Consider the following 22,749-nt stretch of genomic DNA (forward strand, 5'->3'; position numbering starts at 1 on the left):
CTTAAGAGCCCCCTTTGGTCCCCCCCCAAAAATACCCTCTTTTTTTTTTTTTTTTTTTTTTTTTTTTTTTTTTTTGTTCTAATTGAAAATTAAAAGATAAGGAAGATAAACAGATGTTAAGAAAATAAATAGCTCTTATTATTGTAAGTGGAAACAAAGATTTGCACCATTAACTTTTGAGTTCACATAAAAGCAAAGCCTACCAACAAACAATTAGCAACCAGTAGCATTAAAGTGCAGGATTTATGTGCAGCATAGTCATTTACATAAAATTTTAAAGAAACGGTTAAAATTTAATTACATTTAAATAAAACATCGAGAAGGGTTTCTCACAGGAGAAGGGGACCGTTGGCCGTCTGACTCCATTCCATGGATTATCCCAGTGGTTCCCAAACTTTTTCTTCTGCGCCCCCCCCAGTGGTTTCCAAACATTTTCTGTGCCCCCCCCACGACGCGTGTGACGGGGGGGGGGCATCGACTTTTTTGGGGGCAAAATGAATGTACGTAGCTGAAAATAGACACCAACATCGGTAGCCTACAAGGTACTTGTTAAGCTTGTTAAGCTGAAGGTTCTGTATTGATATTAGCTAGTCATCTTTTAGCTAACATTACCTGCATCTAACAGCTTTACTCAACTCAGTCGGTTAGTTTGGAGGGAAAAACTGTGAAAAGTTCTTTGCATTTTGCTGGTTTGCTGCCGTGATTCTAACACAAACCTACGTAGCTCCGCCCAGCAGCAGCAGGTCTCCTTCACAGGTGGAAACCCAGAGCGAGCGCCGTAGCGCTCATGTTGCGTTTAAAGGCGGCTCGGATAAACAGGTTACCACATGTCAACAACGGATTAAACAGTTTTAACTGCTGATAAAAGTGACAGAGGACACAAATATGAAAAGTTTGGATGCCTCTACTGTATCAAATTGACATAGGAATAACAGAGAGTTGGCCATTCTAAGGTAAAAACCCAGCGCATACAGTGTTCATGTTTTTTTTTTTGTTTTTTTTATCCAGACGGCTTCCCGCGCCCCCCCTGCAATGACACGGCGCCCCCCTTAGGGGGCGCGCCCCACAGTTTGGGAACCTCTGGATTATCCTGATGTGGTGAATGGATGAATGATTGGATTTGTGAAGGACTCATATCACATTGTCCTTATGCATCTCAGGCTTCACACTTACGTTAGTCTGTGCATCTTAGTCATATATGCTGATAGGGATGAGTTAAAAAGTACCTAAACCACTTGGATGCATAAGTCCAAAAGTTGTTTATCTTATATCATTATTTTTGTATCTGAAAAATAGTATCACTTATGACGGTGGCAATTCATAAAGTCATCACCAGCCAGCTTCCATCTGTTCTTCAGTCTTTTAGGCATATTTGTGGATATAATATCTTTATTTGTCCATTGGGTACACTAGATCTCTGGACACAGTTTGAATAAATGGTCAGATGCTCAAGACACAAATGTGTCAAAGAATGGAGGTGATGCGTGGCTGGGGCTGTGCAGGCCAGTTGGGAGTTTTAGGGCCATTCATCTGGTGCACTGTGAATTTGTCCAGAGAGCCTAATCTTTAAGTCACGACCACCATGTAACTCCACATGGAGTTACCATTTCCACTGCGGAGACAGAATTGTCCAGGACAGATTCAGCTGTAATAAGATGAACCGGCAAAATGATGCAATAACCGGATAAAACTTTCATTCATGTCTGTTCATGCTCCAAATGCAACATTTGGAGTTAAAAGTAACAATCCAAAAACAGTTGAAATCAAGAACAAGCTGGTTAAGGGATTTGCAAAGCATCTGCTTGAGCATAAAACATAATCTTTCTGTCTGCACATGAGCATTAATCAAATAAGATTTTAAAACCAACACTGCAAACATGCATTAGCGATGATTTCGTTACTATCTTTCAAACACAAATGTTCATTTGGGAACATATTGGATGTTTTGATCATCAGTTTGTAAAATTAAGCATAACAGATAAAACATAAGCTCAGCGGCCACTTTACTAAGCACACCTGTTAAGTTACTGGTCAACACAAAAAGGGATTTAGATGATTATTATGTCAGCATCGCTGCATATTTGGACATCAAGACTTCAAACTTGTGAAGACCATTGTAACCCGGAAGCCTGGGATTTTATCAGGACTCTGCTTTCTGTGGGTTGAAACTGTCTAATTGCCTCAGAGTATAAACTGAGTTGATGATGGAAACTGACATAGTAGATATCGCGAAGGACAAACTCTTTTCCTAGTTTTCTTCTGCTCTTCTTTTCTCTGTCTAGAATCACATTGTTTTTGACATTTTTTGGATTCCTTTTTATGTCTGGGATGTTTTTGAGTTCTTGTGCGAGCACTGTCAGAAAGGATTTCGTTCCACTGAAATTTGTCAAAATTTCACTGAATCTCAATAATTATTTTTCCTATTCAGTCTTAGTGCACATTTTTGTCCATCTGATGTATCTCAGATGGACATAATTTTGAGATGACTCAAAAATAATTAATTTCACTGATCGCTGCTTTGGCTTGTGTGTACTTGTGTGCTGTAATTGCAAGATACATAATCAGATGAGCTTGTTTAGCAACTCCAGCATACCTGAGGGACAAATAGCACAATCTTGGCAATCTACAGCTACTGGCCCAGTAAGGACTATTAGGATTATTGGCCCATATATTTAGTGTTCACTGCACATCGATTATCAAAATTTTATTTGTTGATAGGAAGAAATAATTTCACAATTCCATGTTTAATTCACTGGATTACTGAAGTGTGTTGATTGCAGTTGGATTGTGTGGTTAACAAATCTCTGCTTTCAGAAGCTCTATTCCGGAGGGTAAAATGTTGGACGCAATACTCAGTCTTGTACTTCGAATATTCTCTCAGGTCCTTTGAGTAAACAAATAGTTCCCTTTGGAATATTCGCTTCAAGTATTGTCAGCTTGTGAAGATGTCACTGTGATTATGTCTGGAGGTTTTGATGTCGAGATGGCGCACAACCACAAGGCCTCTGGAGTCACATAGTTCAAGCAGTCTGTGTGAGCATCCAAATCAGACATGTTGTTTTGATCTAATATAGCAACTTTGTCTGGTTTATGTTAAAATTTGATTCTGAATAATATTTTGTGAAGTCTTGTCCTGTTTCTGAGTATACTAGATGCATAATACTATGGTATTAGTATCACAGATGTGAGGTTCTGTTTACCTTATGACATTTCACAGGGTAGAAAGAACCGTAAATGTTGTTCCTTGGTCATCCTACCAGCCTCTTTTTCTACGCTTTACATTGAAACAATTACTTGCTTTAGGTATGGACTTTGTTAAATTTTAAATTTTACACAGGAGGTAATGTTTAGGTGTGACATATGTAATGCACCAGTTATGTAATATACCATTTTGACACTATAAAGCTTACTGGAAATTGTGTGCACTATAAACAGCCATTCTCCACTGAGAAAAGTGCCAAGCGAAACAAGACGGTTGTTAATGTTAAATTAACATTTGGAAACATGGCCAACAGGGACTGAATGGCTTTGTTTACTTCTTCCACTGCCGTTTCTAAACTACAATCATGGCCGACCACAATTCTGAAAGAGCACAGAAAAGAGGCGTTCTTCTCCTTTCATCTCTCTGATTTGTCTGCTTGAAATTCAGCCAGAAGTATTGAGCTCAATGAGAGAAATCCCTGATAGAGCTCTGAAGAGAAATGAAAATCAAGCGGAATTGCATGGGAAAGCAGTGGCCATGCTACTCTACATGTGGAAACTTTAATATAATGGACAGCATCACATCAAAGCTAGACTTCTTTTTTTTTAGCAATAGTAAAAAGAACTATTAAATCCTTTTTTTTCCCACTTTGTTCTGCTGGCTTGAGTCTAATGTGTTCATTGATATCTCTAGGAGCATTTTGTCTAAATGTGCATCTCTGTAAATCTTTTCTTTTTTTTTAGGTTTGTCTGAGGCAACAACATTTGGGACTTTCTCAGGAAAAGACGTTCCATCGCAAATTGCATCAAATGGACATATTATGAGACTGGAATTCCAGTCTGACCATTCCAATACTGGGAAAGGCTTCAATATCAGCTACACAAGTACGTAATGCACACCTGCTTAACATTATCTAGCAGTCTGTTTAATGATGTGTGCTCTACAAGCAGTTCAGGGAAATATCATCACAATGTCACTGGGACATAGTTGTCATGAAGCGTTCCACAATAAAAGCAATAATTACCACTGTTACTGCCTGATAAGTTTATGTTGGCTGTTTCAGGACACTTTAACAGCAATTTACGTTGAATACATAATTTAAAATGACAAGACATTTGAACTGGATATTCCTTAAACAATAATCAAGTTGATTTCTTTTTCATTTTTGTTATAAAAATGTTAATTTTTTTTGACAAAAGACATTTAAAAGTAATTATTAGGCAATTTCTGGTAATCATTCGAGCTTTCATAGAATGAGTAGAAATTGCTGGAAATTATATTTTTCTATTCTAGTTTGTTCTTTTGTCTCTTACCATGACCTTCAATTAGTTTGTCATGTATATGCTCCGGTAAATTCTTGCAGCGTATGTACGTCAGCTAACTTGACCTTGTATTTGTAAGTGACGGATAAGTCAAATTGAGTCCTTGAATGGTTTTGCAAAGACTATTTAGCAAAACTAATTTCAGATGCCCTACTGTAATGATGTCATCTGTAGTTGCAGCAGGTAAACCCAAGTACATATAAAAGTATTGAATAAACCTTTATAAAAGATTAGGGGCACATGAGTAGAATAGGGTTGAGCAAATCAAAATTTAGTTTTTGATTATTTAAGTTAAGCTGCAAGTACTTAACATTAAGTCTAAATCCTTAAATGAAGACTCTAGGATCCAGTAACGACGCATCAGTGACTAACTGCTGACGCTATCGATCAGTTTGATTAGCTCTGCTTCAAACCCATCGTCATCGCCTGCTTCATTCAGACCGACTTTAAAACTGACTACTGCAGCCTGTGTGTTTACCTGCAATAGGCTGAGCAAGTCCTGCATGACTGATTTTGATTCATTTTCTGTGATTACCATGCGGCTTTGCACCATTTCACACAGTGCCTCCATAAATGACCTTGTCTCCAGCTCTTCCTTTAGGGGTGACATTTGACAAATGAAACAATGATTGCTCCTTTTGTTTTAGCATATTTATAAAAAAAACAAAACAAAACAAAACAAAAAGACACCCTCACATGTAACCTTAATGCATGTGTTATTTATTTTTGTGTCGTTGAACACCACCGCATGTGTAGACGTGGAAGACGTTTCCATTCCTGTGCTTTTCCTTCATGGAATTTTAGACTTTTTAATTAAATACCTGTAGAAATAATTAACACAAGCTGTTTTTTCTCCAGTTTTAGTAATTTGGGCTATCATCATTTTAATGTTGGTATTAGTTTTAACAGAAGTTGCTTTGGGTGTTTCTGTAAGTGCTTGAATTAATAATGTTTTTTTTTTTTTTAAATCAAATACTACGATGTCACACACTGCTTACGGCGGTTTTTATAGCCACATGCTCAGTCCCAGTCCCTGTGAATTAAAGCTCTTCTACATTTACGCCTGTTCATGTTCAGTGCAAGGTACTCCTTTGTTGTGTGTGAATGCCATGTTTACATTGATACCACGGATGTCCTATTCAAAGTATAGTTTTGCTACAAAATAAATCCTGTTTTCATGAACATTTCTTCATTAAAAACAAGCAAATAAATAGAGAATAATCAAGTAAAGTCAAAGAAATGGCTTCAGTGGGTAAAAAGTAGTGAATGCAGCTCCAGTGGCCCTCATGTCACAAATCCATACCAGACATCAGTAACCTCAGTTATTAGAAATGTGCTTGTGGATAAAGTAAAAAAAAAAATTATTCTATTCTCATATGCCTCAAGTTCCTTTGGTGTGAAACGTGGAGATTCAACACAATCACTGTTAGTTTGATGTTATCTTTTATTGTCACTTTCAATAAGTTGTGATCCTGTTAAGTGTTTCTCATTTCTCCTAAATCCTTTAAATTCACTTTGTGTTTTTATCCAGACTCATTTCACTATAGCCTTATCTTAAAGGGAGGGTGCTATTTAAAATAAACTTTTTTGAGCTTTACGTCATGTTTTAATGTTATTGCCTCATTTAAAAACATACCTGGAGTGTTGCTTTGATTCCTTTAATCTCCTCCGGCTGCTGTTTGCGGTGCCTGAACGCTTGCTCTCGCTCGGCGCTGCCTTTTCCACGCAGATCACCCATCCTCCATGACACTCCCTTACTCAGCTCTTTCAGACTAGTGGCAGCAACAATTAGCAAACACCTGGTGGAACTGCGCATCTGCTGAGCTTATTATATAAACTACTTTTCAATGCTCCTAAGATCATTGTTAAAGGCTTAATGGAGAAACATTGTTGTGATGATGTGCTGAAGGCAGAGGGTGGAAAGAGCAGGAGCCTCTTAAAAAGGAGAGAGGCACAGTTTCAAGGTTTTAATTTGCACACTTCTTTAAAGTCATGTTTGATACATATACTGCATTTTTGTAACAACTGAAGGTAACGCAGTTACTTGATTGTGCTATAAAATGGCACTCTGTGCCTAGACCTGTTAGGTACGAGCTGTGAGGTGCCACTCTTTTTGTCCCCTTGACTTCTCACTGAAGTTAAATTGGGTCATTTTAATATTTTATACATATTTAGTTATAGAGCTTCCTTGTTCAAAGATGTATTCTATGATATTAGCAGTATGTCAAATATGTGCAGATCCTCAACATTTGCATGCTCAGTTTCTTCTGTCTCTTCTTTCCTCTATTTTTTTTTTTTTTTCATTCTGCCTTCATTTCCTCTCCATCAGCAGCTAATCAACCTGAGACATGTCAAATCATTGGGTATGTGCTCTGCCTGGAATCAGGTTAATCTCCAGAATGTGGATAATTTAAGCCTAACATGACAGGATTGAATCCACATAAAGATAATTTCATTCCTATATTTTGTTCCAGTGGAGATGTCACATCCACTGGCAGTCATAGAGCAGTGGTTTCAAACCAATTTTAGGATGGAATCTATTTAAGAGATGTGATATATTTTTGATCTACTTTTGTACAGTACATCCTGAATTTAAAACGCGTTAGGTGTCTATTGCATTTTCTCTATATCTATTTACACCCAATGTAATCTGTTAGAAGAAGTTAATTGAGTTGGAAGTAAGTTGCTTTTTACATCAACTTTTCTTTTGGTGTGGCCCCCTCTTAGCATTTGGTCAGAATGAATGTCATGACCCGGGTGTTCCAGTCAACGGACAGAGGTATGGTGACCAGTTTCAGCTGGGCAGTTCGGTGGCTTTTCGCTGTGATCAAGGATTCATTAGGACACAGGTAAAAAAAAAAAAAGATATCTTACTACTTCAGATTCCTTTGCCCCCCGCCCCCATTTTTCTTGAGTAAAAAAGCAATTTTCCTGTCAGCTGCACATTTTTTCAAAAAGTAATTTTTTTCCCAGGGGTCGGATCAGGTCACTTGCATCATTCAGGATGGGAACGTCGTTTGGTCTGCCGCTGTTCCTCGATGTGAAGGTGAACATAAACAAACTTGCAATTTCTTCTCCGTATGTCTGAGCAAATGGTGATAATTATTTCACCAGACCAAAACTCAAATAATTTAAGTAAAATGCCTTTCTTCACTTCAACAGGAGTGTGAATTAATTTTTTTTAATTGCTTTTGGCCTCTCCACACTTATTTAGGCTGCTTATTTATAAACGCTGCCTCCAGTTATGCGAGTATATATATTCATATAAGCCTATATAAATTCAGGCAGGTGTTCATATCATTGCAAATAGGCCAACATGTTGGTGTAATGACAGAGGAACTCTGAACGTTCTATTATTTGAAGAGATTTTGAGAGTAATTCGCATCATTCCACGCACTGATGGTTATTTTTCTATTTGTCTCTTGCTTGTTAATTATATTGTCTAAATGACATTATTAAACTTTGCCTGCTGATAAATTAGATGGTGAAGATAAGCAAATTAAAGTGGTTCATCATCTCATTAAGTATGTAGGGTGGGGAGGGAGGAGCGTTCTGTTGGATGAGAAACATATTTGCATACTATGTATCTTTACTCATTTCCTCATGAATCTACAAAGTTCTGATGCCCAGCTCTTTAGAGTTTAAAAAAGTCACTGACTTGCTGAAAGTCCAGATTTAAGAGGGCAACTGGTAGGGATACAGTGTTTTAACCCAGGAGGAGTGGAACATGTTGGCAACATGTCAGTGTTTACAGCCAATATATCATATAAAAGTTAAAAGATAACATTTAAAAGATTTTTCTTGTCCCCTTTTTCCCCAAAGTCGTGAATCTATGAGTGATTTTAAAGCAGGTGACTTAACATTTAAATTTTAAAAATAATTAAAGTACTGATCTAAAGCCCACTCCAAACTTTACTCTTTTTGAATTCTAATAATTCATTAAAGAGGTGTTCTGATCTATAATCTAGTGTCTGCCTGCTGCTTTATGAGTTGCACAGATCTAAGGATACATTTTTCTGGCATAATTTGACACTTAAATATGCCTGAATTCTCCTATAAATTAGCATATTCTAATTATTTAAAGCGTTTTTCAAACAGGCGAAAGTTGGATTTGTTTACTTTACCAGAAGATTGGCTCAGCATAATTTCAGATCTAAACATTTTTGTGCAAATTGCAGACGTTCAAAAAGGATTAGAATGCTAAAATAAATTGAGCAGATGATAAATCTTCAAACTTAATGAAATGCAATCTTGGTTCTTGTACAAGGCAAAAATGATTAATTATATTATTCATCGTCGTCGTTGTGTGCATCTCTCTACGTGTATTTGTCTCCATCTTCCTCCAGCTCCCTGCGGAGGCCATCTCACAGCCCCTGCCGGTGTTGTACTGTCTCCTGGTTGGCCTTCCTTTTATAAAGATTCTCTCAACTGCCAGTGGGTCATTGAGGCACAGAAAGACCATGCTGTAAAAATACACTTTGACAAGTAAGTTATTTAATATTTTGCTTACAGAAGCATGGTTTACCACTTTTGCCTGCAGGTTTAATGTGGCTTCTGTGGTTGGTATGTTTTGGTTGCTTAGGTTGTATATAATTAAGTTGCTTAATCTTTACTGAGGTCTTTTTTTAAATTACAGCGTCAGATACGGATAAATAAAGTTTGTGAGTTACTGCAGCACATGATTAATGTTTGTTATTTGCACACATTTTTCTTGGAAACAAGCCATGGAAAAATGTGCTCAAGCTTGAACCCGCTATGGCTGAAATTTGTCTTTTTGGGACGTGACGTAAAATTCAAGTCATCTTCATCACCTGCGAGGCATTTCATTTGCGAAGTAATGCACATGTCCGTGGCAAAGGCTAGTTCATTTTTCACTGAGGTGGTCAGATATTGTTATGATGGATGACTGGCTCTCAAGGCCTGATTAGTTTTCAGCTAACATGCATTTGATTGCCGACATGAGAAATCAGTTTCTACTTGATTAATGAGTTACTAAGCAGCATAAGTATTGGTCCTAAATGAACTGATTTAGTTGTTTTGGTGTGCAGTACAAACGGTTTAATATTTTGGGGAGGAGTGGGGAGTCTATGATTTGGTGAACTAGAGTTAGGTAAGTTTATTGATATAGAACATTTTCAGCAACAAGGCAATTCAAAGTGCTTTACGTGAATTAAAAGGAAATACAAACAAAACAACAAACCAAAGGAAAGAACAAAAAGAGGAAAAAAAGAACTAAAAAAATAAATGTTGGTTCTCCATGTTTGATTCTATGAAGTAGATGGTGCTAAATGTTGATCTAAAGTATATAAACTTAATCTTCATGTTGTGGGTTGCTAAACAGAATAAGAATAGTAACAATAGATATGCAATTATGGGTGTTGGATTTGAATACAAGAACATTGCATCATAAAGTTAAGTTTTTGATTTTTTTTTTCACTACAGATGCTAATTAGAACTTAAAATAAATAAATAAATAAAATCCAGAAAACCTGAAATGCTCAAGAATACTTTTAAAGGTCATAAAAATATTAGATTTTTACCATGACACATTTGACTGTGTCTCATTTGACTATGTAAGTTATCAGAAATTTAGCTTAAGTTGACAAAAACAACAACAAAAATGCTTGTTGGTTCAGAAGCGTCATATGATGCAACGGCGACTGATAAACTAGTGCTCGGCGTTGAGCTGCCCGTACCAATTTAGCATCGGTTAGAACAACAACAAGAGGCTATAATCTGACAAATTGTTAAGCTGTTGTGTTTTTAATCAAATGTTTAGGTAGTGCATGAGTAAGCTCTTAAATTTGAATTAGTTTACTGTGCTGCAAGTGAAGTTATTAGCATATTCTTGCGTAACTAACTCATCTTTTGACAGCACTGCAGTCCAATTTTCTGTTAAACAATTAATTAGATAGTCGCTATTCCCGTCATGTACCTTTATGGTTGTCTGATTTAGTGTGTGCGTACTTCTTGCTTATTTGTTAAGGTTCCAGACGGAGGTAAACTATGACACACTGGAGATCAGAGACGGCCCGTCAGCCTCCTCCCCGCTGATTGGTGAATACCACGGCACCCAAGCGCCTCATTTCCTGATTTCCACATCCAACTTCCTGTTCCTGTTGTTCACCACTGACAACAGCCGGTCCTCAGCTGGTTTCAGCATCAGATATGAAAGTAAGACCGATGGAATAACTGATGGAGGTGTTTTTTTTTTTTGTTTTTTTTTGCAGACACTCATCCACTCACCCTCTTGACTCTGTCCATGTGCCATGTGGTTTTCAGGTGTGAGGATGGAGTCAGACTCATGCCTCGATCCCGGTATCCCAGTCAACGGCCGTCGCCATGGCAGTAGCTTTTCCATTGGCTCCCACGTCTCATTTGCATGCAACCCTGGATACACACTCAGTGATCAGGAGCCAATTGTTTGTGAGCAGAGTCACCAGTGGAGTCATGCTCTTCCCAGCTGCGATGGTTAGAATCTTTCTTTTCTTTCATTTCGGCTCTGTTCGTTCAGAGCTGTGAAAACTTTCATTTCTTCAATTGTAACACTGTGGAAATGTGGTCATCCGGAAAATAGTGAAGTCAGGGACGCCGCATCACCTTTGTAAAGAGAACCAAACCAAATTACAAAATGTATACGCATTGGCACAGCAGGTCAGTGTGGTCATCTTGTTTCTTTTAACCCCAAACTTATTGAAAAAAAAAAAGATTTTAAAGAGTTTAAAAACTACATTTACAACTTGCTTAATATAACCCTTAAAAAAAAACTACCAGTGCCATTTTGCAACCTTTATGTTTGTCAGTACAAAAGGAGGGATGCCGAAGTAACCCTGTTTTTTCATAACCCCACTGGACTCTTGTTCTAAGCTCAGTCAGGCAAGACTTTCTTTGTGTAGTTTCCATGAGATTAACTTGTGATTTTTAAACTGATCTTGGCTGTTAGTGAATGTAAAGTCATAGTTGTGCTTGTGTGGATGGATCTTTAGCTGATACTAAATGTAGAATGCTAGCCGGATTTCTCTTTCAGTTGATATTGCTGAAGTGAAAATGTACATCTAATCAACATGTTGAAAGGAAGGAAATGAGAGGAAGACCATCATATGCAATCCCAGTTAGACACGTTTCCATGTTGTTACTTTCAGGTGGTTTCAATGGAGATTTTGCGACATTTTGCAATAAAAAACAAGCTTGAAAGGCTTTTCATGAGAGCCACCTACATTCACAGCTCAGCTTCTCAACAAATGGATTTACTTTACAAAATTAGCATAAGTTAAGAGGAATATGAAGAGGGTTTGCAATGGTATATTATTTACTGCCAAGATACATTGATACAACAAAGAAATAGTCAATCAACACAAATTTCCTTACTTGCAAAGTAATTTTTTTTAATGGTTTCATTCAGCTGTAAAAGCTGTAAAAACAAACATGCTCTTAGACACTTGCCTGTTATTCTTCCAGTTTTGTGACTGCACATCGTGTTTGACAACCCTAAAAAAGATGGGGACGTGAACGACCAGGATTTGTGTAGGATAATCCCTTGTATCTCACTTGTTCACTTCAGGGCTGGGGTGTAAAAAAAGGATTAATGTCCTTAAAGCTGTTCTTAATGGTATGCAAGGAAATTGAAAACATCTATGGTTTATTTAAAATAAACTCTGGGGAAATTTCACAACGGTACTTTAGGTTGTTTAGGGTACCTAAATATATGCAAATCTGTCTCTCTGTACTGATGCAAGTTTCCCAGATTTAAATGTAAGACCACTATTCTTATATGTTTATGAAAATTACAATCAGAGCATCATATTTTGCATTTTCAAAGACCATAGTGTGTTTTGATGTGGGAAGGGGAACAGAGACCTGCTGTGCGCCTGTCTTTACCAAACGAACAGGTCAGGAATGAGGAGAATTTATAGTTCATCCTCTCTTCTTCACTAAGATCCAGTTGATCTTAGTGAATTGATGTTAGTAAATTGGATCTTCGTGAGTTTTTCCACAGTTTGTTAAAAGCTCACTGAATAATTTCTCCTGCTCTCAGCTCTTGTACCAAGAATGAGATGAAACGACTGTTTCTTTTCAGTTATTAAGTTATTCCAATTTAGTAGACTTTGTGTACTAATTTCACATTGGGTGGCATTGCTGTTTTCTTCACTGCAGCATCACCCAATGACTTAGAAATTTTATTCTGATGGGTTTCTCCCAGTCAGAGGTGATTCTGCGATTTTACAGTCCGTTTCCACCCAAAATGGGGTGTTTCTTTTTCCAGGGCAAGGAAGTGACATGATCTGATATTACTGGCTGCACAGCATTAGTAACTAGCACATACATTAATGCTGACCTTTACATTTTGGAGCAATTTTAGTCAGTTGAACAGACTTATAGAGTGTATGCAAATGTAGGAAAAGGTAGTTCCTTGCTTAGCATATTCAAATCCACGTAGCTTTTCTCCTACTTGCTGACAAACGTTATAAAACTTTCTGCTTAAGAATAATCTAAAATGTATTCTACTTTTTATTACTCTACAAAATAAAACTAATTAAAAGCATCAAGGAAACTCTCCACCATCCTGTTCCAGCTCAGTTGCTTGTGGTGATGTTTTATTTATAGTAATACAGAGCACGGAGTGACGGTTGCTGCAGTAACATCAGGGTCATCTACGACTCTGACTCAGCTTCAAAATAGTCATCTTGTGTTGAGGTAAATATTTTGAGAACAGCATATTTACCCTGGAACCTCTTTGCTTGTTTTAATTACACAGTAATAACCGTTATTGTCCATCACATTGCAATGGTAAAAAAAATAAAAATAATCAAAAATTTTATAAAATAAAACAAAAATAATTATTACAAAAGTTCACATATGAAATTTTTGTAAACATGTTCAAAAAGTCATACCAAAACACATCACATTAGTGTTGTTCACAGTTTTCTATCTCCTTTTGAAAATTAAATCAGAAGCGAGGAACTCGGAGGAAAAAAGATGAGGCAGTGTGTTTTAAAGGAAATGAGATACCCTGCTATGACAACCTCGTCTTCTTTCTTTTTTCACTGTTTGCAACTGACAGCTGGACTGTTGATTGTGTGATCAGTCCTTACTCCCTTAAAAAAAGATTCCTGTAATAACTTAAGTTCAGTGAAATTACAAAAACTCAACAAGCACTGCAGAAACAGATGCTCGGTGGGCATTCACCATCTTCGCCCTCCAGTAATAACAGTTCATGTTATTACTTGAGATGAATCCGGCAAGTTCGATTTCATCTCCCAATCGGAAAGAATCCAATTTGAAAACTAAAGTCAGGATGTCTCTACTTTGGAGCGATTTTTACATCGAGCCTCTCTGCCTCACACTATCTTCTGTATCATGTGAACATTTTGTTAAACGACCGCTGTGACATTTTCAGTTTGTTTCAACAAGCATTCCATGTCACCAGACGGATGTCATATGACAGGATACATCATTTCTGAATGACACTTTTATAAAACAGCACTGAGCCTTGACTCAAGTGTGATATGTCATAGTTTGCCTGTGGGGAAGTGCACAATATTTTAAACACGTCACATCTCTCTCTCTCTCTCTATATATATATATATATATATATATATATATATATATATATATATATATATATATATATTATTATTTAATTATCTCTGTTTTAATAAAATAGAAAAAAACTGGAAGAAACATTTGCATTTGTTCATGAAGTATGTTTTTTTTATTTTTATGGGACTGTGCAATGTGCCAGTGTTGCAAGCCAAAATTAGCCGTCCCCCCTAACTGGTCTTCTGTTTTTGCTTTGCTGTCTCACAGTTTTCTCAAACAAGTTTTATTATCACACAAAAGAACCTGTCTAGATACAACTCAGTTTTCAAATTAATTCTATTAGGGCGAAGGAGTTCAAGTCAAAATTTCCCAATGAGAAATAGTTTGCTGAAGTTATGTGACACATACTGTACACTTTCAGTGATTTTTCAGACAGCTAAGTTCCCCTGGAACATGGAACAATTGGGAACATAAGCAGAAGTTAATCCCAATGACTAAATGATTCATCAGAGAGGTCACAAAAGAACCCAGGGCAACAACTAATGCACCGGAGACCTTACCTGCCTCCAGGTCAGTATTCATGTTTCAGCAATAAGAAAGACAGTCAGACATGGAGATAGTAGTGAGATGGCCTGGGGCTTCTCTGCTGCTTCATGACCTGGAAATCTTGCCATCGTTATCAAAATCAAGAAATCTGCTTATTCCTAGAAAGTCTTCAATAGGCTTTCCACTTTGGGACTCAAAGTGCAAGCACAGTGGCGTAATGCAGTAAGATACAGACCTGAAGCACATCAGCAAGTCCACCTTGGAATGGCTAAAAAAAAAAAAAAGTCAAGGTTTTGAAATGACCTCATTAAAGTCTGGACATAAATCCAATTGAGATGCTGCGGCATAACCTTAAAAGAGCTATTCATGCTTGAAAACCGTCTAATGTGGCCGAATTAAAACAATTCTGCAGAAAAGAGTGGACCTGCTCAGGGATGTAGAAATGCCAGTAATGACAAGCAAGGAGACGGCAAGAGATGGGAAAACAGTTGTGTTGAAGGGGCAGTCACTTTTTCACATAAGGTAAAGTTGTTTTGGAAAAGTGATTTCCATTATTAAGCTAAATCATCATTTGATTGCAAATAAGTGCAAGTGTCTTGCACTTATTCAAGTTGTCTTTATATCTTAAACTGGAACTTTATGTCCTAAACTTCAAGGAGGCAATTACAATTTCAAAGTTCCTTTTCTACTCAGGAAAAAAAAACTGCAGAGACAAGGAGGGGATCTGTAGACATTCTGTAGCAGCTCACACACTCATTAAAATCAGTGGTTTTGTGTGGGAGAAAAGTCATGGAGGCAAAGTAACCGCTTAATACCGCCACTCTGAACTTTAGACAACGTGGTCAGAAAAAGAAGTACACTCCCCATAAGCATTTACCCACTCTGCACTTTCAGTGGTCCCACAAAGTCCACTAAATCAAAACTGCTCATCTTGTTCCTGAAGGTCAGCTAAATTGCCAAATAGATAATACAGAACAGGGGCTGCTCTTTTTTTGTGCCAGGGAGAGCACTGAAAGAGTGCTGTGACATTTTAAAGGTTTGTAGTTGGTAGCAAGACAATAACTTGTTAAAAGTGACCAAAGTCATCTTTTTTTTCCCGTTTCAATTAAATAATATGTCAACACAGTCCCTGAGAGAGCGAGTTAATTAAACAAAGCAGAACATTTGGCAAAAGAAATGACAGCATTATATAACAATATCTTTAAATACCCCCCTCTCTTTTCTCTGAAAACAAGGTTCATTTGTGACTTTTCTTCCAGAATGCGTTACTGCTTCTTGAATTCTTGTTAGGCATGAATCATCTTTTACTCTTTTTATGCATTGTGGTAGAACTCTGAGCTTCTTTCTTTCTTTCTTTTTCTTTCTTTTATTTATTTATTTACTTATTTATTTATTTACTTATTTCATGATCCATCTTCTGCTTCACCCACACAGATCATTCACACAGCCAAAGTCCTATAAGGAGCTTCACATACATACACAGGAGAAAAATGCACACTTCAGCCGTTTTCTACAATAATCATTTAGATAGTGTCCCAGTTTTGTTTTTTCTTTTTTTCTGAGGTCTGATGAGAGAGTATAAAAAAAAAACTTGCAGTGATTACCAACTTACACAAGCCTACTGATCAGAAAGAAAGAGAGCAGGCCTCATCTGACACCGGCACTCAGGTCTTTTTGAAATAAGACATGCAATAGATTTTAGGGCGAGATGCAGAGAAAGAGAGAAAGCCAGTGGAAGGTGTGAACACAAATATCCTCTTATCTCTAAAAGTGTAGTTGAAAACTTGGAGCGTTGCTATGTAAACTTTATGTTTTGTTCTTAAAAAAAAAATAAAAAATCAAATATATCAGTAACACTTAGCTAGAAGACATACAAGTCCATCTCATAAATAAATGAAATATTTTAGCAAATTATTTCAAAATGTGAAACTGCAATTTTGTATAATTTCATTAAACACAGGGATATCTTTCAAGCTTTTCATTCTGTTCTATTCTATTTCACACTATTTTTATGGGTTACAGATAATGGAGATCTAAAATCAGTTTAAGTTTCCTGGAAACTTTGAACATTGTAGAAGACTAGAGAAAAAAAAAAATATGATGTGTGACGCCCTTATGGTGCTTTACACAATCATGGAAAAGAGTGTTGACTTGACAGTTGCCCAGTGGACACTTGCAAAGTCAGATGTTGGTTGTTAACTCTGCACATAACAGAGAGATGAATGGAAGGAAAAAGGTATACCAGACAACAGGTATAACGACAGCCTTAAAACAGACTTTGAAGCAAAGGCTGTTCAAGATTTTTGCAGAGACTCACAAGGCATGGCCTGCAAATTGAGTCATTGCTTTAAAACTTACCACAAAATGACATCTAGCTCACAGGCTACAGCTGTCAGATTTCTTAGTTTAAGCCACTTTTTAAGCTGAGGGAACATCCAGCTGGGCTAAGGAGAAAAAGAACAGGATGGTTGCTCGGTGCTCTAATGTTCTCATTTCAGATTAAAGTAATTTTTCATTTCATTTGGAAGACAAGGTCCCAGAGTCAAGAGAAAGAGCAAAGAGCCACAGACTCTTGGTTATCTTAAATGCAGTTTTTAGCTTTATAAAGATATTGATTTAAGTTTTTGCAGGGACTTGACACAAACACCTGATTTAATCACATGGTAACACTGTTTGATTGTCAAACAAATACATCAGATCTTATCCCTGTAGGTAATTTTATAATATTGACAAGAGGAATATGAGAGACACCAGATCCAACAATACAAGTGAGCTGAAGGCCTCTACTAAAACCAAACAGGTTTCTTAACCTCTCCTCAGCACGTTCCTCCATGGCCTGGCACATTTATTCAGTTGTTTATGGAGGAGTAACCCAGTCCGAGTTTTCAACACTGTACTAGAGCATACGTTTAAGAGAAACTAAATGTTGTACTTTCATTAATTAGAATCCAAATAAACTGCAATAAGATTCTCATGGTATGGATCACTCTCATTTTGAAAAATAACATGAATTTGAGATATTAACCAATAGAATTGCATAGCCCTCTCTGTTTTTTTAACCTGCAGATTCATAGCTTGAAAACTACAGTCTTAAAAGGGACTTTTGTTAATGAGAACAATGGGGAGCACTTCCTTCATTTTCAGAGCTTGTCTTCTGTGTTATTTGCACTTGGAAATATGTCCAAGCATATGGAATATTTTGTCCATAGTAGCCATGTGTCAGCCACCTGACCAGCACTGGAAAGCAACACGTGAAAAGGAGATGATATATCCTTTATACAGCACGTAAAAAGTCTAATTTATGGCATTTTTCTGCCTATTTCAGTAAAAGAAATAAAGCTAAAGTGGTTTGGAAACCTTGACCTTTTAAAACCTCTGCATACCTTCACACTGCTAACTGACCCATAGCTGTAAAATCTTCTAGAATCTAAAATGTAGGTGTCTGCCTGTGTCTGTTTCTTTCTTTCCAGCTAAAATAAAACAAGCTTTCACCATTCATAACAGAAACAGTTTAATTAACTCCAATTTAACCAGATCTAACTAAGAAGCACTGATTGGAAAGTAGTAAACAAAAAACAAAAGCAAACATGTATTGATTCAGCAGTCTCTAAAGCCTCTTAATCCCCTTTTTATATTACTATTGTATTTTTTTCTTTCTGTTCGATATGAGTACTGCATGAGTTTTGTTTCATTTATAAATCAGTTTCAGTCCCTGATGGGGGTAAATTTTCTTTGCAGGACATGTTGGCCTCCAGTCAAATTATAAAGAGTACCTGTGGGAAGGTTTGGCTCTGCGATGAGATTCCAGAACTGCACTGATCTTCAAAAACGGGGCACAGTACACTCACTTCACTAATGACCGGAGGAGTCTATAAAGAGCAGCTGAAATTAATGCACAGCCTTGAGCTCAGCAGACCTGTTGATGTAGAAAAATTGCCAAAAGCACAGCAGTGTAATTCTTGACGCTGCAGCCCTTAGCCTATTTTATTGAAGCTAATTACCTGTTCAGGTATTAAAAGTTGAATCTAATTCGATAAATAATGGTGTCCCATCACTTAAGTGTCATCAGACTTCACTCTTTGATTTTGTCAGATTAAAAGGTTTTGGTAAAATGAATGATTATGAGGGTCTGTTAATATTATTTTTTTCTGTACTAATGTAACTAGGCAGTGAAATGTTTTTCAACCAATATGGTATTTTGAAAACATTTTTATTAGATTGCCTCTTGTTTAGATGCTTTGTCTTCTCAGAAGTGTTGTACAACACGTGGGCACTTTTAGTGCAGCCGCTTTCTTCCAATTCAGACATAAAATTGATGTCCTATCCTGGTAATGGAACATGATGAAGATACTGTTGGCAGTAGGATTGCTCCATACAAAATGTAATAAATAGGTCTCTGTGGTTGATATAAATACCCTCCCATTTAATTCTGCAATATAAATGTACTTGCAATAGGGCTAGGCAAAAATAAATATGTTATATACCTTATATCTCCTGATAAGCACTAAATATATATATATATATATATATATATATATATATATATATATATATATATATATATTATTTATTATTATATATATAATAATAAATAATAATAAATAATAATAGTTGAGAATTTACAATAAAATATGCTCTCCAGCAAAATTAAAGTGGAACTAAAGGTTGGCTTTGGTGTATCGTAAAACAAACAATCTCACTCTGTTATAACTGAACTTGGTATTTGTCTCATTCTTGCTCCTGTGTAATGCAGCAATTACACAGAGCTTGGATGTAGTTCTGTGTAATTGCTGCATCTACCACACTTTTTGCACACTCACAAAAAAAGATATAGTTCCCCCATAAAACAAACAAGCTGTTAAGATCAGTTATAGTGATTCATTGTATTTTATTCAATAACCGTTTTTTGTTTAGACAATTTAAGCCTTTCAGTGTAACCCAAACTGCGTACAGAACTGAAATCCTGAAAGGGACTTTTCTCCCCATCTATACAATGTTAGGTTATATCCTGAGGTAACTTGCATCATTTTTGTAGAAGAAATGTATATATTTTAAGGAAAGAGCTAAGACTTCACTCAGGATTTCAGCATTCTCTTTTGTAGTTTGGCATATCGGTCAGGTACACCTGCTTTCTGAGTATGTCAGAAACTGTTGATCTACTGGGAGTTTTCCAACAGCCATCTCACGGGTTCACAAGGAACCATCTGAAAAAGATTGAAACCATCTAATGAGCAGCAGATGTGTAGATGAAAATGGCTTGGTAATGTCAGAGGATAATGGGTAGACTTGTTCCAGACGAAAGAACAGCAACAGTTGCTTAATTAACCACTCGTTACAACCAAGTTACTTGTAATGCCATCTTTGATGTGTGTTACAGCAACCGTTTGCTAACCCCAGCAGCTTCACAGTTGAAGGACATGCAATCTGACCTGGACCTCACTGATTGTCAGTTTTTATTGTGCAGGCGTAGAGGTAGACATGAATAACTGATGATATTGCAGACATGATTAAATCTAATTACAAGGAAACTGGCCACCCAACAAAGAGTGGCGCTCACCACATTATTCACTGTCCACATCAACAACACTTAACAAAATGAAAGAAAGATGAACACTAAACACTTAAAGCGGATCATTAATTAAAACCATTGACAAAATCAAATATTCAAAAGTTAACTCAAAAAAAAAAAAAAAAAACCAAATCACCCAATTGGCTACTAAAAAAGCTGAGATTTTCGTAATGCCCCCCAAAACTTGACCAGTGATCCAGAACTATATATACGTTGGCCTTTACATGGTGCCAGGCAATTCATATTTGCTGTACATAAGGTGGATTTGTGGTCTCGTAAAAGTCTGCGAAGCTCTTTCTGTTTGTCCAACATAAACCAAACCTCAAGGACATTTTCAAAAATATATACCACACAAGTTCTGCGGTTTATAAAGGATTTTTTTGGCGGTATTTCTGACCTGTGTGTTGAAGTGTAAAAAACTGAATGCATCAAAAGTCGGATATTGTGCTTAGTGACCACAACCAAAAAAAATATTTTATGTTAGAGACTCTTATTGTAGTGGTTGTCAAAACTGGATGCGCATGAGCTACAGCAGTAGCTCATCAGCTGACCACATTCATGTAGCCAAAGAACGAGTATCTGAGTCTACAATTCACAGATGCACACCAAGATTAGAGAATAACGGATTTGAAAGGCATTCTTAGTCTTCCTTTCTACTATTTACAACTCAAAAGATGAGAGTGTGCATGTGATGAACAGGAGATTTGCATCCTGGAAATGTTGTGATGCATTAGGCGTTCGTGTCAATATGGATTAAAATGTCTAAAATACCTTGTTGTGCCACAGAGAGTTAATGCATATTTGAAGGAAAAAGAGGGTCCAACATAATACTATTAAGTTCTTTTAACATTTGGTCTTACTATGCAACTCTCTGGTATTTTATTTTATTTTTTCATGAAGGTAAGGTTTTCCACCAAGCACAATGAAATACATGTGCGATTGATTAATTGAGTAAAAACTATTTTTATGTGGTAAACCTGCAACCTAAGTAAAAACACACTGTAGGGCACATTGTTCTTGTTCTGTGTAGTGTAAAGAAGCAGGCATATCTGTGAATTTCTTAAGATCTCTGGACTTTGTGTTGTAGCTCACAGTTTGTTGTGTCTTTGTAATGTAATAAATATTACATATTCTCCTTTTTGATTCCAATCTTTCCTGTTTTCTTTATTTTTTTTACTTTAGCGCTGTGTGGAGGCTATGTTTTTGGTAAAACAGGAACAATTCTATCTCCTGGCTTTCCTGATTTTTACCCCAATTCTCTGAACTGCACCTGGACTATAGAGGTGTCTCATGGAAAAGGTACAAACACAAATGCATGGACATAATGAAAGCACAAACTGTGCTTTGGAAATTACTGTTGTAATTGTTGTTATGTGAATGGTTAGAGAACATGTACCTGCTTACAAAACTGCAGACTGCTACTCTTGTACATGAGGGGACATGTTTACTGTAACCACTTTTGTTTCTGTTGTATTTCCTGTTTATTCGGATTAGTTTGATTCTCCTTGTCTAATTTTGCTTTCTTTTATCCATCTACCCATCCATTCACCCAATCTTCCACCCGTTTATCCAGGGGTCCATCTGGTTTTTCATACTTTCCACCTAGAGGAGAACCATGACTACCTGTCCATCATTGAAGATGGCAACTTCCAGGCTCCGGTGGCTCGACTCACCGGCTCAGTGCTTCCACCAAGCGTCAAAGCTGGACTCTATGGAAACTTCAGTGTGCAGCTGCGATTTATATCAGATTTCTCCATGAGTTACGAAGGATTTAATATAACTTTTTCAGGTACGAATGCAAGAAAAGCAGTAAAGAGTTATTCACACTGACCCAGATTTATTTGAAATCAGTGAAAATGTTTCTTGATGTAGCAGTTCTATTTAACATGAAAAATTATTGTTAAACTTTGTATGACTTTTTTTGTACTGTGCACATATTTCTTTTGACATCAATTGAAATAGTTTCAAGTCAAATACTATTTAAATGATTTTAGTTTATCCAAGAAATTTGTTTCCAACCGTGAAAGTTCCTCTGAAGGAATGACAACAAAAGCTGTTTTTCTCTCTCTACAGATGTCTGATCTGTGATGAAAAAAACTGCACATATACAGTAGAGATTATAGTAGACTGTCAACCAAGCTACATTATATATATATTTAATGATAATTACACATTTGGCCTTTGTTATTAAACATGCAGTATACCCTAGAAAAGAAATGGTAAACCAAGGTTGCTGAAATGACTAAATTATTTGTTAGTTAGGTGAAAATTTTTCCAGAGCTCAGTGTTTTCACGTTGGCGGAAAACTTCTCTTGGAAATGTGTACAGCAGTGGCTCTGTCTGCATTCCACCACACAATCTTGGATGAGCTTGACAGACATGCAATGTTGACAATATATCATCAGATTTACCCTGAAAATTGTACTTTGATATGCACACTTAAGTGTTAAGGTTACATCCCTAAGTTGAGCTAAGTGTGTTCAGTGCTGGATGGTGAATGTCACACTAAATTTGTTCCATTTGTGTGACTTTGTAACATTAGAACATTTTCAGCATTAATGCCTGTTTTG

General features: G+C 36.7%; 1 protein-coding gene across 1 annotated transcript in view; it reads left to right on the plus strand.

Moving 5' to 3' along the window:
- LOC106957382 (CUB and sushi domain-containing protein 1) overlaps positions 1-22,749 on the plus strand; it is a gene marked incomplete at its 5' end in the record, with an annotated part of 204,511 nt that overhangs the window by 67,283 nt on the left and 114,479 nt on the right. Inside the window, 8 exons of the mRNA XM_015048702.1 lie at positions 3,946-4,086; positions 7,252-7,373; positions 7,498-7,570; positions 8,871-9,009; positions 10,511-10,698; positions 10,807-10,995; positions 21,362-21,478; positions 21,753-21,968. Coding sequence (XP_014904188.1) covers positions 3,946-4,086; positions 7,252-7,373; positions 7,498-7,570; positions 8,871-9,009; positions 10,511-10,698; positions 10,807-10,995; positions 21,362-21,478; positions 21,753-21,968 — 1,185 coding nt within the window. The remainder of the gene's footprint in view (positions 1-3,945; positions 4,087-7,251; positions 7,374-7,497; positions 7,571-8,870; positions 9,010-10,510; positions 10,699-10,806; positions 10,996-21,361; positions 21,479-21,752; positions 21,969-22,749) is intronic.

This window comes from Poecilia latipinna, unplaced genomic scaffold (assembly GCF_001443285.1).
Source record: "Poecilia latipinna isolate Pla-1442-1.1 unplaced genomic scaffold, P_latipinna-1.0 Scaffold899, whole genome shotgun sequence".
Lineage (NCBI taxonomy): Eukaryota > Metazoa > Chordata > Actinopteri > Cyprinodontiformes > Poeciliidae > Poecilia > Poecilia latipinna.